Source organism: Leuciscus leuciscus (assembly GCF_965113295.1).
Source record: "Leuciscus leuciscus genome assembly, chromosome: 10".
In the NCBI taxonomy this organism is placed as follows: Eukaryota; Metazoa; Chordata; class Actinopteri; order Cypriniformes; family Leuciscidae; genus Leuciscus; species Leuciscus leuciscus.
Genome location: NC_138734.1, coordinates 11,977,411 through 11,992,304, shown reverse-complemented (window position 1 = coordinate 11,992,304; position 14,894 = coordinate 11,977,411). Strand labels below are relative to the sequence as shown.

Here is a 14,894-nt window from a genome sequence, read left to right as displayed (position 1 = left end):
ATTAACCACCAGAGCATTCAAGCAGCCACTTACATTACTCTGGTGTCAGTTGTTCCGGCAACCCGCCACCTCCCCAACACCACATCTATACTTTAGGTGTCTTGCCTGTAATCATCTAGTAGTCCCATAGGAGGTATATTAGAGCTTGAGTTGACCCTCCTCCATCGCAGCCAGCGAGATAAACTTGTTTAACCATCCATCTATTCTTCGCTGTCCTATGTAGGATTGCAGGGATGCAAGAGCCTATCGCAGCATCTTGGGCCTTAGGCAGGGAAACACCTTGGATGAATGGCCAGTCCATCACAAGGATACAAACGTGTTTAACCTTTACAGTTAAATGATTAAATGGGAGTCGGGACTCATGAAACTGCAATTTAAAGGAGAACTCCGGTGAATTTTTAAGTTAATCTTGATCGTTTTACCTTTGTGAGTACTGTCTATAGAAAAAAAAACGAACCGGATCGGTGCTTGCAACGCGGAGCTGTTACAGTTAATGCCCAGAGCTCCCATTCAGCTAAAACGGCAGTTTTGGGGGCATAAACCTAAAGAGTGTCTTTGTGCCTCTTAACAGACACAAAATGCAATTAAAATGTCTGTCCAACATGAACAGGGCCCTTACATGACAACAAGATACGTTTAGCAACTTAGCCATTGTTTAAACTCACCTAAATAGTGTTTTAGACGGCTAGCTGTAGTCTCGCGCTGAAGTCCCGTGGGAACTCAGTTGTAGCCGTAAAAAGTGTGCGTGATTTTTTTTTTTCCCAAACCACTTCAGCGGAAATCCCGCCCTGCAGCTGATTCTAAGGTTTTCATCGGTCATGTCAATCGTCACTGTAACCTAAACCAATTAAATCAGCTGCAGGGCGGGATTTCCGCTGAAGTGGTTTGGGGGAAAAAATTGCGCACATAGTGCAGGTGGGAGGAGCGTCGTGTTCCGGCTACTACTGAGTTCCCACGGGACTTCAGCGCGAGACTACAGCTAGCCGTCTAAAACACTATTTAGGTGAGTTTAAACAATGGCTAAGTTGCTAAACGCATCTTGTTGTCATGTAAGGGCCCTGTTCATGTTGGACAGACATTTTAATTGCATTTTGTGTCTGTTAAGAGGCACAAAGACACTCTTTAGGTTTATGCCCCCAAAACTGCCGTTTTAGCTGAATGGGAGCTCTGGACATTAGCTGTAACAGCTCTGCGTTGCAAGCACCGATCCGGTTCGTTTTTTTTCTATAGACAGTACTCACAAAGGTAAAACGATCAAGATTAACTTAAAAATTCACCGGAGTTCTCCTTTAAAATGGCAAAAGTGCACTCAACTACACTCTACATCCAGTTATAACAATCTTCTCCATTATATGACAAATTAACATGATATGACAAACCTGCTGTAGGTTTCAGGTCCAGGTAGGCATAAGAAATAAACCTGCATGTCCTTGTTCCCCAAAGTTGTGTAGACCATCTAATCAGACTGAAACCATCCGATCATTTCTGCCAGAATATACATTTTTTTTGCCAATGGTTTTGGGTGATCCATGGCCATGCCGTCTGAGGCAAACTGGTAACTTATTCAGCCAAGATAATGAAAAATAAATAAACAGCAGAAGTTGATCAGCCAATGGATGAGCAGAAACATGAAAGAGAATCTCCCTCTCCAGTCCACAACTCTCTGAGTGAGACCTTCAGCCAAACCTCACAGTACCCGAGGACCTCAAGCTGTCCACGAATGTAATGACTTACACATAAAACAGACATTACCACATTTACGCGTCATCAGCAATGTGACAATTTGGTCATAATTTATTTACTTAAATAGTGGTCAGGTTCTTCAGTTAAATTCTTTCCACTCAGGAAGTTTGTGGGATTATTTGTGAGAACTTGTTGCTGAATACAAAGAAACTGCTAAATTTTGTATTTAACTAACAATACTTGCGTGTCATTCAGAAGTTCTTAGTTATGAATATATTTGAAGTATCTACCTGATTATCTAACCATACGTTGGCTTAGAGTAAGTGAATAGAGTTATAAAATGAATGTTCTGTTCAGATAATTTGCTCTAGGAAGATTTTGATAAAAATAAAAAAAATTGTTCAAATGAGATCTCTGACTTTTGATCTTAGCCTTTGGTATCTTGGCAAGTCTGAGCACAGTTTGTTGAAATCTCATCTGGAACTCTAGAAGAGACACATTATAAGTTATTTTTCTCAGGAAAAAAAGCAGGATAATCTGTCTAGAATAAACAACTGAAATATTAAAGAGACCTCCTTTTCCTTGTGTCTTTGCATTTGATTCTTTCACAACTCTTTCAGTGAGATTATGCTTATTCTTTATCACAATCACGAGGTTGTTTTAGGTTAGTCTGCCAGCTTGTATCATAATAAGTAGAGTCTGTGAACCTTGCCAGCCATAAACCAAAGTGCTGCTGTTCATTTTTCCAGCACCCTTGCATTCAGCCATCTCAAATTTCCCAGATTAACTTTTCCTCCGAAGGCAAAAACACAGGTAAAAAAGCTCTGAAGAGACTAAACATGAGCACTTGGCGGAGGAATGCCCTGTCAAAGGCTGTCACGCCGGGCAAGGAAGATGAGTACTATGATGAATGTTAAATGTGTTAATGAGAAAAGTAGCAGCACGTGCCTGTGCTCGCCTGCGCTGCCAGAAGCTGCAAACCAAGTTTGAGAAACAGAAGAAGAGAAAGAAAGGACCTATCCCTTACCTGGAGAGATCTCTCCTTCACTCTGATCCCCAGAATCTGAGTCCATCTCTCCACAAAGAACCTCTCCTCTCCTCTTTTCACTCCACTTCCTCTGTTTCTGTCTGTCTCTGTCCTGTCCCTCCTCACTGAAAACTGTTTTCTTGAGCTCAAATGCACCAGCCCTCCGTGTTCAGAATTTAACTGACTCAATGAGTGCGCGCTGTTTGCCGAGCGCCTTTTTTGTGCAGTCAGACTGCCTTCTTTCACTGATACTCTCTTGCTTCCACTTTCTCCTCTCGTTTGCTTCCTTCTCCACCCTCTCTCTCTCTCTCTCTCTCTCTCTCTCTCTCTCTCTCTCTCTCTCTCTCTCTCTCTCTCTCTCTCTCTCTCTCTCTCTCTCTCTCTCTCTCTCCCTCCTCCCCCTTCTCCCCTCGGCTCGACATTGTGATGCCTACAAAAACATCAAGAGGAGGAAAACTCTGTCTCTCTCTGAGTTGATCTCTTGCCTGTGAGGAATGTTTTGTATGTTGGGGAGGTTTTTTCATTCAGGCATTTTAGTGTGTTATTTAAGGGGCAAGTTTAGTTTTTTTATGTTAGAAAATGCTTTTTGGATGGACAAGTGAATGGCAAATGACAGCAGTGCTGAAGGTGCTGCTTTAGAGTGTCTTTGCCACACCATCCAGCTCAAAAATTAATAGAGTAACAGAGGGAATAGGTGCCATCAACAGGTCAGAGTTTTGGCTGGCTAGTGTGGTTCAGTTAGCCCCTGCTGGTAGATGACGTAACTACACCATTATGGGGCAAAAAGCATCTTTCTTCTTTGATGGTCATTTGAAGTAGCTTTTTATTGTGATGAAAGAATTCCTTTTTCATTGTATAAAGTAGAGGCTGTATAGTTTTCTGAATTTTCCCCTTGTCTCCTGCCTTTGACATACAGCTCTGTATCATCGCTGGGTACGGGTTTGGAACTGTGTGCGTTCTCATTGTGCCATCAGTCAGATTGAGCCATGATTTAATTTTCCGGCACCTTTAGATTGATTAGTCATAAATATAAAGCTTCAATTCAGATTGATTTCTGTCCCTCCAAAAGTAATAACTACATATTATTTTATAGATATATCTAAAGACTTCGTGCCACATTCATATAATGTCCCATGCAGAGCAGCTATGCAAGTACAGGTCATATCTTCTTGAATGGAAAGATGAATATCATTTGTCGGAATTAAGTTTCTATAACATTTAAAATCCTGTTGTCCCGTACTTGTGACGAGCTGAAAGCAGGTAAGCTTCCCAAACATATGTTGTTGGGCTAAAAAACACAGGGGGGACCGAACACAATCACCTCACTTTTGTCTTTTTGTCTCAATTTTGCTAGCCAATTTTTTTACTTGTATAAAGCACAGACACACACACACACACACACACACACCTATATATATATATATATATATATATAAATCTGGGTATCATCAGCGTAAAAATGGAAAGACACTTGCTTAAATGGAATCCAACAGTAGCATGTACAAGGAAAAGTGAGTTGGCCCCAGAATCGAGCCCTGAGGGAGACCACAGATGAGATGAGTAACAAAGGAGAAGTGATTACCAAACCTGACCAAACACTTTCTGTCTGATAAATTACAATTGAAACCACTCAAGGACCATTCCTTTTAACCCCACCCATGACTCTAATACATATATCAATGTAGAGTGGTCAACAGTATCAAACACGGCAGATAAATCTAAAATAACTGGATCATATAAAATATTATTTGACACTCTTAAAAGAGTAGATTCTGTGCTATGCGCAAAACCAGATTGAAAGATTTCAGAAAAACAGATACAGTTAAGACTGGAGCTGCACAAAAAAAATAAAAAAATAATTTACAATAGAGTACTTATTACTGAAAATAGTATAGTACAGTAATAGTATACTGAATGGCATGTTTTCTGGCACTTGATTGTATGTTGGTAACAATTAAATAAAAATGCATTATAGTTTACAAACAAATCTAAAAATCTTTGAAATACTGTATGATTAAAGTGTACTACTGAATGTACTGACAAATATTTATGGTAAACTAAAATATACTTTAAAGTCATGTATTGGAAGTTAAATATATTTGTAATTAGGGCTACTTTCTGAGAAAACAAAGAAAATTAACATTTGAACTCTCTTGCTATATTACCGTCCCCATTCGAGACATGATCACACTTGAGTTGATCACCTCACAATTTACATATCATTCCCTTCGCCCATCTCTACCTGAATTCACCCAGAAATCTATTTGGTTTAATGTGAACAATTATCATACAGTATTATGTTTGGGATCATTTGAAATGCGACTGGTGCAAAGGTTTAATTCCCACAGAAGTAAACCAAAAAGGTAATAAGGTGTGGAGAGTTTAGAGATATCTTGTTAACTGCTATGGGTGTGATCAACTTCTGTCCCCAAGTCTGGCACGGTGATTAATACAAATTCCCATTGTGAACATATTTAGGGAGATGCTAAAGAGGGTTCAGGGCGCGATTTGTAGTTCAAATCAGCCTGTGATGCTGAGTGTGCTCAAAACACTGAGCATGAATACATTATGCATTTTCTAATGTCAGGTTCACATCTTTTCTCTTTATTCCAGAGCATTTGATGTTTTGTATTTATTATCTTTGAACTGACTATGTAATTGGCATGATACATTTACCTGACATAATAAATTGTAACATTTGGATTTATTCTGACTTACTCTGAATTTATTAACTTCAGTAGATTACGTTGTATCCATTGTTACCGCAAAGCTGCGTCCGATTAGTAACGGACGAACGTCCAGTTTTGAGTGGAGCATAGGGCTAATATTAATAGTTCCGGCTAATATTTGGCACTAATTTAAGTGTACTTGGGATGTAAAGACAAAAAGGGAATTTCCATTTAGGACAGCAAAATGCTGCTCAACCAACCTAAATAGGGTGAGTTTTACTTCTGTTTAATGTAATGTTACTCTAGTTTAGTGTACGTGGGAAACCAAAGCTACAATCAGAGAAGTAATATTGGTCGGATATAAATCTGTAGTAGTGGCTATGACCTCTGACTGAAGTAAACGTTACTTTAATTCAAGTATATACAACCAAGGGGGCTATACAAAATATCTTAGATAGAGTAAGCGTGAATGTGACCGTCTAAGATATTAAGATAACCAAAAACTGATGAGTTTGTGATTGTGGGCCCACATAATATGAATGGCTGGTGTGAGGACCCTGTGTGACTTTGGCACCCGAATGAATGAGAATAAGAGTAAAGAGTTAAATAGAATAATCAAATGTGTTGCTAAACTATTACTGTATATAAATGACTAATAACTAATTGGCATTCTAACCTAAATTCAAGGTTGTGATAAAATGGAGTCAGATAAAAGTTTAATTAGAATCAAATTACTTTGCCACGTGGAAAAGACAGTAACATGCAGTAAACCTTCACCAGCTTATCGGAAACTGTCGTTGGACCGATTGGGCAGGCCTTACAGTCAACACATCCAAATAAGTGTACTTCTTTAAAGCATGACAAAAAAGTATTAAAACTGAATGATTTAAAATGTACTTTAAAGTAAAACTTTTAATTTGACATTACCAAGTGGGTTAAGCCATGAAAGAGCACTCTCTTTTATTTCATTTATAGTGTATTATCTGCAAGTAAAATATATACTTTTAAGATTTGAAGTAGCCTATATTACAAGTGCACAGGCAATACAATTAAGCACACTTCTTTTTCACAAGGCTATGACAAATTGATATTGATGTTTGTCATTTGTAAGTCACTTTGGACAAAACATGTCTGCCAAGTGAATACATAAAAAAAATAAAAAAAATAAACATTCAGTCTGGTCCAGATAATGCGCATGTCTGATCTAAAGTACACAAAAATACTTTTGGCTCTTTTTAGCAGTAAGGCCAAGCTTCAACCTCCATATCCATATTTCCCATTCATATATCTACAAGTGGACCATTTCTGCCTTTTTAGTCTCAGATAAGAGAAAATAATAATAATAATAATGACTTTCACAAGCTAACACTGTTAGAAACAGACATTTGTCTACTGAAAACTCCGCCCACAGTGAAATGTCATTGGTGCAAAATCCTGTTCCACATTACTGTAAATTAAAGTCAAATGTGTTCTGATTGCTGTGAAATTCACAGAATTGTGTTTTCTTTATTAGCTTCTCTCTGTCTGTCTGTCTGTCTGTCTGTCTGTACAGCTGTCGTTGTGTCTGTCTTGTGGTCTGTTTGTCCTTCAGGAGTGTCTGATAGCTCGTGGCTCTCAGCAGGGTCAGTGTGGTGGCAGATGGTGTGTAGGTGCCTCAGGCTGAGGGTGTGTGTGGTCAGCTGCCACATCTTAATAGACAGATGGTCATGAACTTTCTCTCTTTGAGTCCAATTTATGTCCCAGTCCAGTCCAGTGAAGCAGTCAATCGTCTCAAATCCCTCACGCTAAAGTTCAGTTTAAGATTGATAGTAAAAACGTTCATAGGTGAAGATGTTGTAGTTTTTATCCAATCAAGGCTGACTCTTCATCATTCATGGCCTTTTATTTTATTTGGTGGAACATGTTTTATTCCCTGTTGGGTTTTCAAAGCTACAAATGTGTTGAATGTAATCAATGTATACATGTACTCAATGACAGTGACTGAAATGTGCCCTTTTGTATTCACCACCTGGAGTCTTTCTAGTTGCTGGTTTGTTTTTCTAGTTTCTTCACAACCTCCATTGTTGACTTTTTTTTTCTTTTTCTTTTTTTGCAGTTAAAGAATAGCCACTACCACCTGCAGCCCTGGAGTAATGTAGTCTACAACAATAATATTATGGGACACTTAGTAGTCATTATTAACAGTCATTTTAACTAATGTCTGTTCATGTCATTTACGTTCCCCTGTATTGATATTCTACTGGTCATATGTCTTTATGTGATGCGAATTCGCAAGTCAGAGTTCACCAAACTTGAACTTTTGAATGCAGTGAAATGCAAAACTTTTTGCTTGAGCTTGAGTTTGCGGTCTGACACATTCGCATGCACATGGAAGTCAATGGAACGTAAATTGTAGTGTAACCGCCCCTTAAGTCCAGACAAGAGTTGCTACTTACATTTTCAGCACATTTATTACAGTGGTAGAACATCACAACCACTTTTTCTCCCTGTCAAGGTGTGCTTCCCAGAGCAGTTGTTCTTTTAACTCAGAAGGCAATTTTTAAATGATTGTGAGCTGAGCAATCACTATCATTAAAGTCTCTCTGCATAGATTGCCATGGAAAAGTTCTAAAACCATGTGCAGCAAATTACAATAGCAGGCCTACAATGTGTTAGCCTGACTACGTCAGACTTCGTACTTCCGCTCAATTTCATTTCGCTTCTGTACTCAGTCTGAGACCGCGTCATAGCTTTCCGTTTTCCTCCGGCCTGAAAACAGCCGGCCAATCAACGAACAGAGGGCGGGCTGAGAGCCGTGACGTAGACGCTGATTGTACCGTGGATGCGTAGATTTACTTCACATAATCTGCAAAAGTCATTCACAGCCATGTTCACTCCGGTATTTCGCTCGATGGTTTTGTTTTCGCATCATACATGTGTTTACAGTGGAAGTTAGATGCGGCTGAGCCAGCGCATAACACACGCCATAACCAAACGTTATGTGATTGGCTTACGGGTAACCAATGATTTTAAGCTTCAGACTAGCGCCCCCAGGCGGTAAAGAAAACGTTTTTCTATTACGGAACTCCAGACTCTCTCTACGAAGCAAAGCGAAGTAGCAGAGTCTGGTATTACCAGGCTAACAATGTGTACCAGTGTAATAAAAGTGTAGTATGAATGTTTTTTTTTTGTTTTTTTTTTTGTTTTGTTTTTACAAATATTTAATAATAGCTAAACAATAAATTATGCAACAAAGACCCGTCACTGCATATTGTTTTAAAAATATAGCAAGTAATATCTTATACAGCATGTATTGTCCAGTAAACACTGTCCATGGTTACGGTCTATGTGACACAGCTAATAACATGTATTAATTACCATTAATCCTGTAGAGATAAATATAGTCTATTACACACACACACACACACACACACACACACACACACACACACACACACACACACACACACACACACACACACACACACACACACACACACACACACACACACACACACACTATGCAGCTGCCAGTAAGACAGAAAGAGATGAAACCACACTTTAATGGGAGTTAATTGCTGTCTAATTCACTCTGAGATTAAACCCTGGAGGGAACAGCATGGCTCAAGAAGTTACTGCCAAATACATTCCCTGAAACCCCACCATCAAAAATACAATTCAAAATCTGCAATGCCAGAACAATCCTGAGTTCAGGCGAACCACAAAACTGGCTCTAAAAGCCTCTGATTTTCTGGTAAATGGCGAATGAACATGCATGTGAGTGTGCAACTCTTATTATATCTGATAGATTTCCCTGTTATTCATAGAACTGCTTTTACAGGCCGTTTGGTTTAGGAAGCTCACGGTTCACTTTATATTCCTGTGTGCTATTTTCACGGCAGGGTTGTTTTCTTCATTGAGGCAAGAGAGGCAGTGCTACCTCAAATAATTAGATGAGAAAATAATTGAGAGTACAAAAACAAAACAATTATGACAAAATATGAGACTCAACTTAGATGCATCTGAGAACAATGTGACTAAAGTTTCTGAAGTGCCGTCAGTAGCTAGCCCATTCCATCCACCTATTTTTATGCACATTTTGGGATATTGCATAAAAAAAATTTAGGTGGATAATTTTTTATCTGATAAGAAGATTTCCGCATAAACTACGATGGAAACACATACCGAATAAATCCCTCTCACATGACTTTGCCTCAACAGATAATGTGATTGGATAACTGGACTAACCAGCGGACCAATTTCATTGCACAGCAACTCAAATGTTGTTTTGGTCATTCTGAAATGATTGAGCCATAGTCTGTCATCAAAATGGTTGGGTATAATTATAATCCAGAATTGTCTCACAGGATTGTGCATGAAGTGGAGCGACTGTGGTGTAGTTCATAGGTTAGCTTTTTATTTCTGCTGATTGTATTTACTGTAGACCCATTTGTGTAAATTTTTTTGTTGAACAAAATGTGCAAGTATCATAAACTTTTGTTGATTACAGAGCTTTTTTTGTGTGTGTGATTTTTGTTGGCCTACATAAATATGTCATCCGTGCAGCACTACATCTCATTACAGAGTTAACAACTTGCCCACTTGGAAATCACCACTTCTGCTCACGCCTGAATCGAAGTGAACTTGAAATAACGATCTGTGAGCGAACATGGTTTTAGTGATCTTTCAACTTGCTTAAATGAAAGCTAGGGCTGCAGTTTTTACTAGTTGATTAATGGTCTGAAAAGAAGATAAATAATAGTCAAACAACAGCAAGTAGTGAAAAATAAAAGCTATAATTAAAAGAGAGAGAGAGAGAGAGAGAGAGAGAGAGAGAGAGAGAGAGAATGACAATGGAACATGAGATTTAATAAACAAAGAGCAAGAACACTTGTACCACAATTTTAACAACACAGAACTGAAGAAATTGGGCTTAAATACGCTGGGGTAGCCTAAACGAGAAAACTAAATGAGCAACAGACAAGGAAACTAGTAGGCTACTGCGTCCCAATTTGCCAACTTATACTATGCCCTAAAAAGAATGTAAGTTTTTGTGAAGAAAAAAGACATACTTTTGAGTGTGTAGCTAAAGAGTAGGCAATTTTGGGACATAGCCTACTTCGTCATATTGCGTCTTTAACAGACAGCTCTGTCCTATAGTTAAGTGCAAACTGTCACCGTTTAAACTACCCTGGAGAAATATAAACAATATAGGCTATTATATAGCCTATATAGGCTATTGACATATTTAAGTATTTTAAGAGTTTGACAAGATTACGTCATTCGCTGTATCATGGGAACTCATCTTGTCACAGTTAAAAACTTCCATATTTAATTTAATTTAATTAAATTTCCTACCATATCGGAGAGAAATGTAGGCTGTAGCACGTTTATCTGCCAGTCGTGAGTCTTTCATTCGGAAAACTCTCCTCATGTATTTGCAATTTGCATAATGATGCATTTCAAAGTTAATGACCAAACCTATAATTACAAAAATTCACAATGCTGTTGCAGATTAAATATAATGTTGATAACATTGAATACATATATTTTCGTCATTAATTATACTGATAATTAATCACTCGTTTAAAACCCCTTTATCTAAACCTCTACTTAACCGTTGGACTCGCACACCCGCCATGTTTGTAGTTTTTTTTAAACACTTTTTATCCGTGTTTGTAGTTCTAATCGAATCCTCCTGCAGTGGGTTGTGGGCAATATTAGCAGTGAGATTGTGCATGAATCTGCACACTTCGGATTCTAACCGTTAACCGGATTCTAAAACATTAATTCTAATTTCGAATACCATTTAGGACAGATAGGTCAACATACAAATGGAGGAAACAGAAAAAGAACAAGACCGATCCAAACCAAATCACAATGAAACTAAGCTGAATAAAACATATGCTAATCCTAACATTTACTGTAATAAATATATTACAATTATTATTTTTAAACAATGTAAAAAAAGAAAGAAAAAAAAAGCATAAATCTGATGAGATTTGATGTGTCTTTGTATTTAATAAATTATAAGGTAGACCTATAGGCTAGATAAAGGCTGTTTCATATGCCTTTAAGCTAGAAACATTAAATGGAACTGAAACATGACTTTATTTGACTAGAGTGCATTTCTTCATTTCATAATACACCACACCATGTGGTCCCAGAATATTTATGGATTTAATTTGAAGGCAAATTGCTTCTAAAGGTTTGTAAAGCTACTCTAATAATAAATAAATAATAATAATATGTAGGATGTTGTTCTGGGTTAGTTTCACACAGAAACAGAGGGCTCAGTATTTATAAGAGGCTTTCTAAAACCACAGAGTGTCTTGAGGATTTGATCTGTCTGACGCCAAAGCCAGATCTGAAGTGAAATGTAACTTTGATGTGATCTCAGAGCTGGAAAAATGCCCACGGTGAATGAAAGAGCTAATGGTTTTCTATTTCCTTCTGTCTCTCTGTGCCAGTAATTTTAATAAGAGGGAAATATTTTGCTTTGATTAAATACAAAGCAAATGTCCTTGTTTGTCTTTGCCACAGAAGACAAATATATTAGGCTAACTTTACTTTACTAAATGAAAATACTTTTATGGTGCTTTTACATTCTTTTGGAGGTACGCATCCTTCGTTCCCCTTGTTGTATGAACAAGAGCAGCCTGGATATTTTATAAATTCTCCTTTTGTGTTCCACAAATGAAAGAACAAAATTAGATTTTGTTTTTGTTTTTTTGGGTGAACTATTTCTGCAGTCCAAACTTCTGTTTTACAAGAAACACTTGCAGTTTCGGTGATACAGGAATCATCCTGCTTTCATTTCTCAGTTTTCATAATGAAACAGAGAGATATTTCAGAAGACTCAAGGACTTGTGATATTCACAGATGCTGATGATCTCCATGGTAACCAGCGCTAACATTTCAGCATCAGCATGCTTAGATCAGTACATCACTATATTAATACAAAGAAGAGTCAATCGAGGGCTCTGCAAAAATGCTTACAGTTGTCCAGCATCTAAGTGCAGTGTGTGCTCGAATATATGTGTGTTATAAAATACTGTCTCTCTGTGTAATCTCTTTTACCTGTACCCGAGGGCTTTTCTTCACACGCTCGGCACGTTACACCGCCTGCCACACATCACATTATGAAAACGTCAATTACTGTCAGTACAACTGAAGATGTTTTCTCTTCCACAACTGCAACATTTCATGAAATGTTATTGTGTAAAGCAGTGTTTCCTAACCCTTTTCCTGGAGGCACACACACATTATTTTAAAAATTGTCCTATTAAACACAGCACTACAAGACCTAAAATGAATGACAAGGGAGTCATGATCAGACATCTAGAAAATGTGCACCGCAGGAACAGGTTTGGGCACCGAGCATCTTTGCCTCTTTCCGTTAAAACAAATACACCAACAAACAACAAAAATACATACAGTCAGGGGCTTTTCAAGCCTTTCATCAGTACTGGCGCAGGCCCCCATTAAAAACATGCCCCCATATTTTATTATTTTTTTGATCCTGTTATGGTTATATGGATAAAAATTGTCTTTATGAGTCATTCACAAGCTACACGCACAAATATCTGCTTAATCACTAACAAACGATAGAAGACATTTCCATGTTTTGTATCCTAAATCAGGCACTATATATTTTTGTTGTTTGAAATGTTCAAATGTTGACTTATATGACGCAATTTTATATAGTTTATACTCTTTATGTACATAAATGAACCGTGATGATATTTAGACAGGGTTCTGAACCATGTTTTGTTTTTAGGCAGTTGAATAGGCCTATATATATTTTTTTACATTTTTTATTGTTGCCTTAAAGAGGCTATATGCAACTTTTTCCCCAAAATAAACGTAACAATAGCCTTTTTATTTGACCATTTATGACTCAAACATCTCCTGATGAGCATACTGACACCTTGTCCGCTCACAGTGGGTGCACCTATAAGCCTGTATCCTATTTTTTCTATTTTCTGTCGGGTCGGATTTTCCCCGCGCTGTCTGCGGATGTGACGTCAAGCGCGTTCATGTTAAACGTTTCAGATCACTCTGCCACCACCGCTAGTCAGCAAACAAACTTAGTTTCTCAAACAATATATGTATTTGACTGTTCTTACCTCTGTAAACATAATGTTGACTTCTTTGCAGCGGATGACTTGTGAAGTGTGCACGTACGAGAGCGAGCAGAAAGGAAGAGCAGTTCCGTTTTTTGGCCACAGGTGTCAGTCGAGAGTTTAAATTTCAGAAAATCGCATGTAGCCTCTTTCAATTTTTAAGTTCAATCAATTTGGATGTTTAGGTTATTTCAACTTAAATTATATTAAACTGACTTAAAAAATGAGTTGAAACTTGTATAAATTATGACTTATTTTGATGAGTTGTAAAAACAAATGTTGTCATAACTTATCCATTACATAATTTTTTACAGTGTGCCGCTCGTCAACAGGGGCCGTCACAGTTGCTAAGCGACAAGAACAGTCCCGTTTAACAAAGCTCAGTCCGATCTTCGCGACCTTCGAAGGCGTGACCTTTAAAGTCTGAGTCCTTTGAAACATGCAGCCTTTAAATTGGGACACAGCCTATGTATTTTATATTTCTATGGAGCGGAACAATTCTTTCTACACACACCCCAGATAGCAACATAGTGTCGGCCCAGATCCGGGCCCCATCTGGTACATGTGGATTCAACACATGGTACAACACGTGGTACATTAGGATGCAATCTGAGGTCGTTCAACCTCTAATTACTGTCAACATGTCATATTTTGTTGAAGAGTGGATGGCAGCACTGTTTCCTTGTGCTTTGTAAGGCAGAAGTGTTTAGTTTTTTTTTAGTGTAGTCAGTTTTAGTTTTTCTGCTTATCTTATCGGAAAGTTTCTTCCTGTTAAACCAGATAATTCTGTTTTTCTTCTACTTAATTGTGATTGGTGTATGAGTGTGAAACTGATCTGGTCTGATAGGATATCAGAGATAGCATGGATTTGATCTCATTGTGGGATTTACTGCATTTTTAAATAGCCTAGACTTTTCAAGACATTATCTTTCTTATCATTTAGTTTACCTTGAATTGGCAAAAGAAAACATCCTTTTGATATTTGACATGCTGGTCAACAAAAAGTTAGAGTGTCCCAGATAATGAAAAGGAAAATCGAGATTTAAATGTAGGAATTCTTAGAAAGGTTCTCTTTGAATTCATGCTAGTTTCATATAGATTTGAAAAACCTTTACACCATTCTCAAGACAAATTTAAATTACTCTGTATGTAATAAAGTAATAACCTTATACTCTGACTGCATGAGAGAGTACAAATCCTAATCATTATTTTCAAGTAAATACATATATTTTTTTAAAAACCTTAAAACACAAAAGCATAATGTTTTTGGTGGTTGTAACGTATGAAATTTTACAACCTGAACCAGCCTTTTCTTGCATGAAAAGGTCAAATTATCTGACATTTTAAGAAACTCTACTGGCTTTTTACAGACGATCATTAGAGTCCTCTTTAAAATATAATTTCCTGTTT

At 37.6% G+C, this 14,894-nt stretch overlaps 1 protein-coding gene across 1 annotated transcript in view; it reads right to left on the bottom strand.

The window, feature by feature from the left end:
- Positions 1–3,015, bottom strand: part of tnfaip8l3 (tumor necrosis factor, alpha-induced protein 8-like 3) — a 43,193-nt gene extending 40,178 nt beyond the window's left edge. Inside the window, exon 1 of the mRNA XM_082183119.1 lies at positions 2,711–3,015. Coding sequence (XP_082039245.1) covers positions 2,711–2,756 — 46 coding nt within the window. The 5' untranslated portion in view covers positions 2,757–3,015. The remainder of the gene's footprint in view (positions 1–2,710) is intronic.
- Between the last annotated feature and the right edge of the window lie 11,879 nt (positions 3,016–14,894).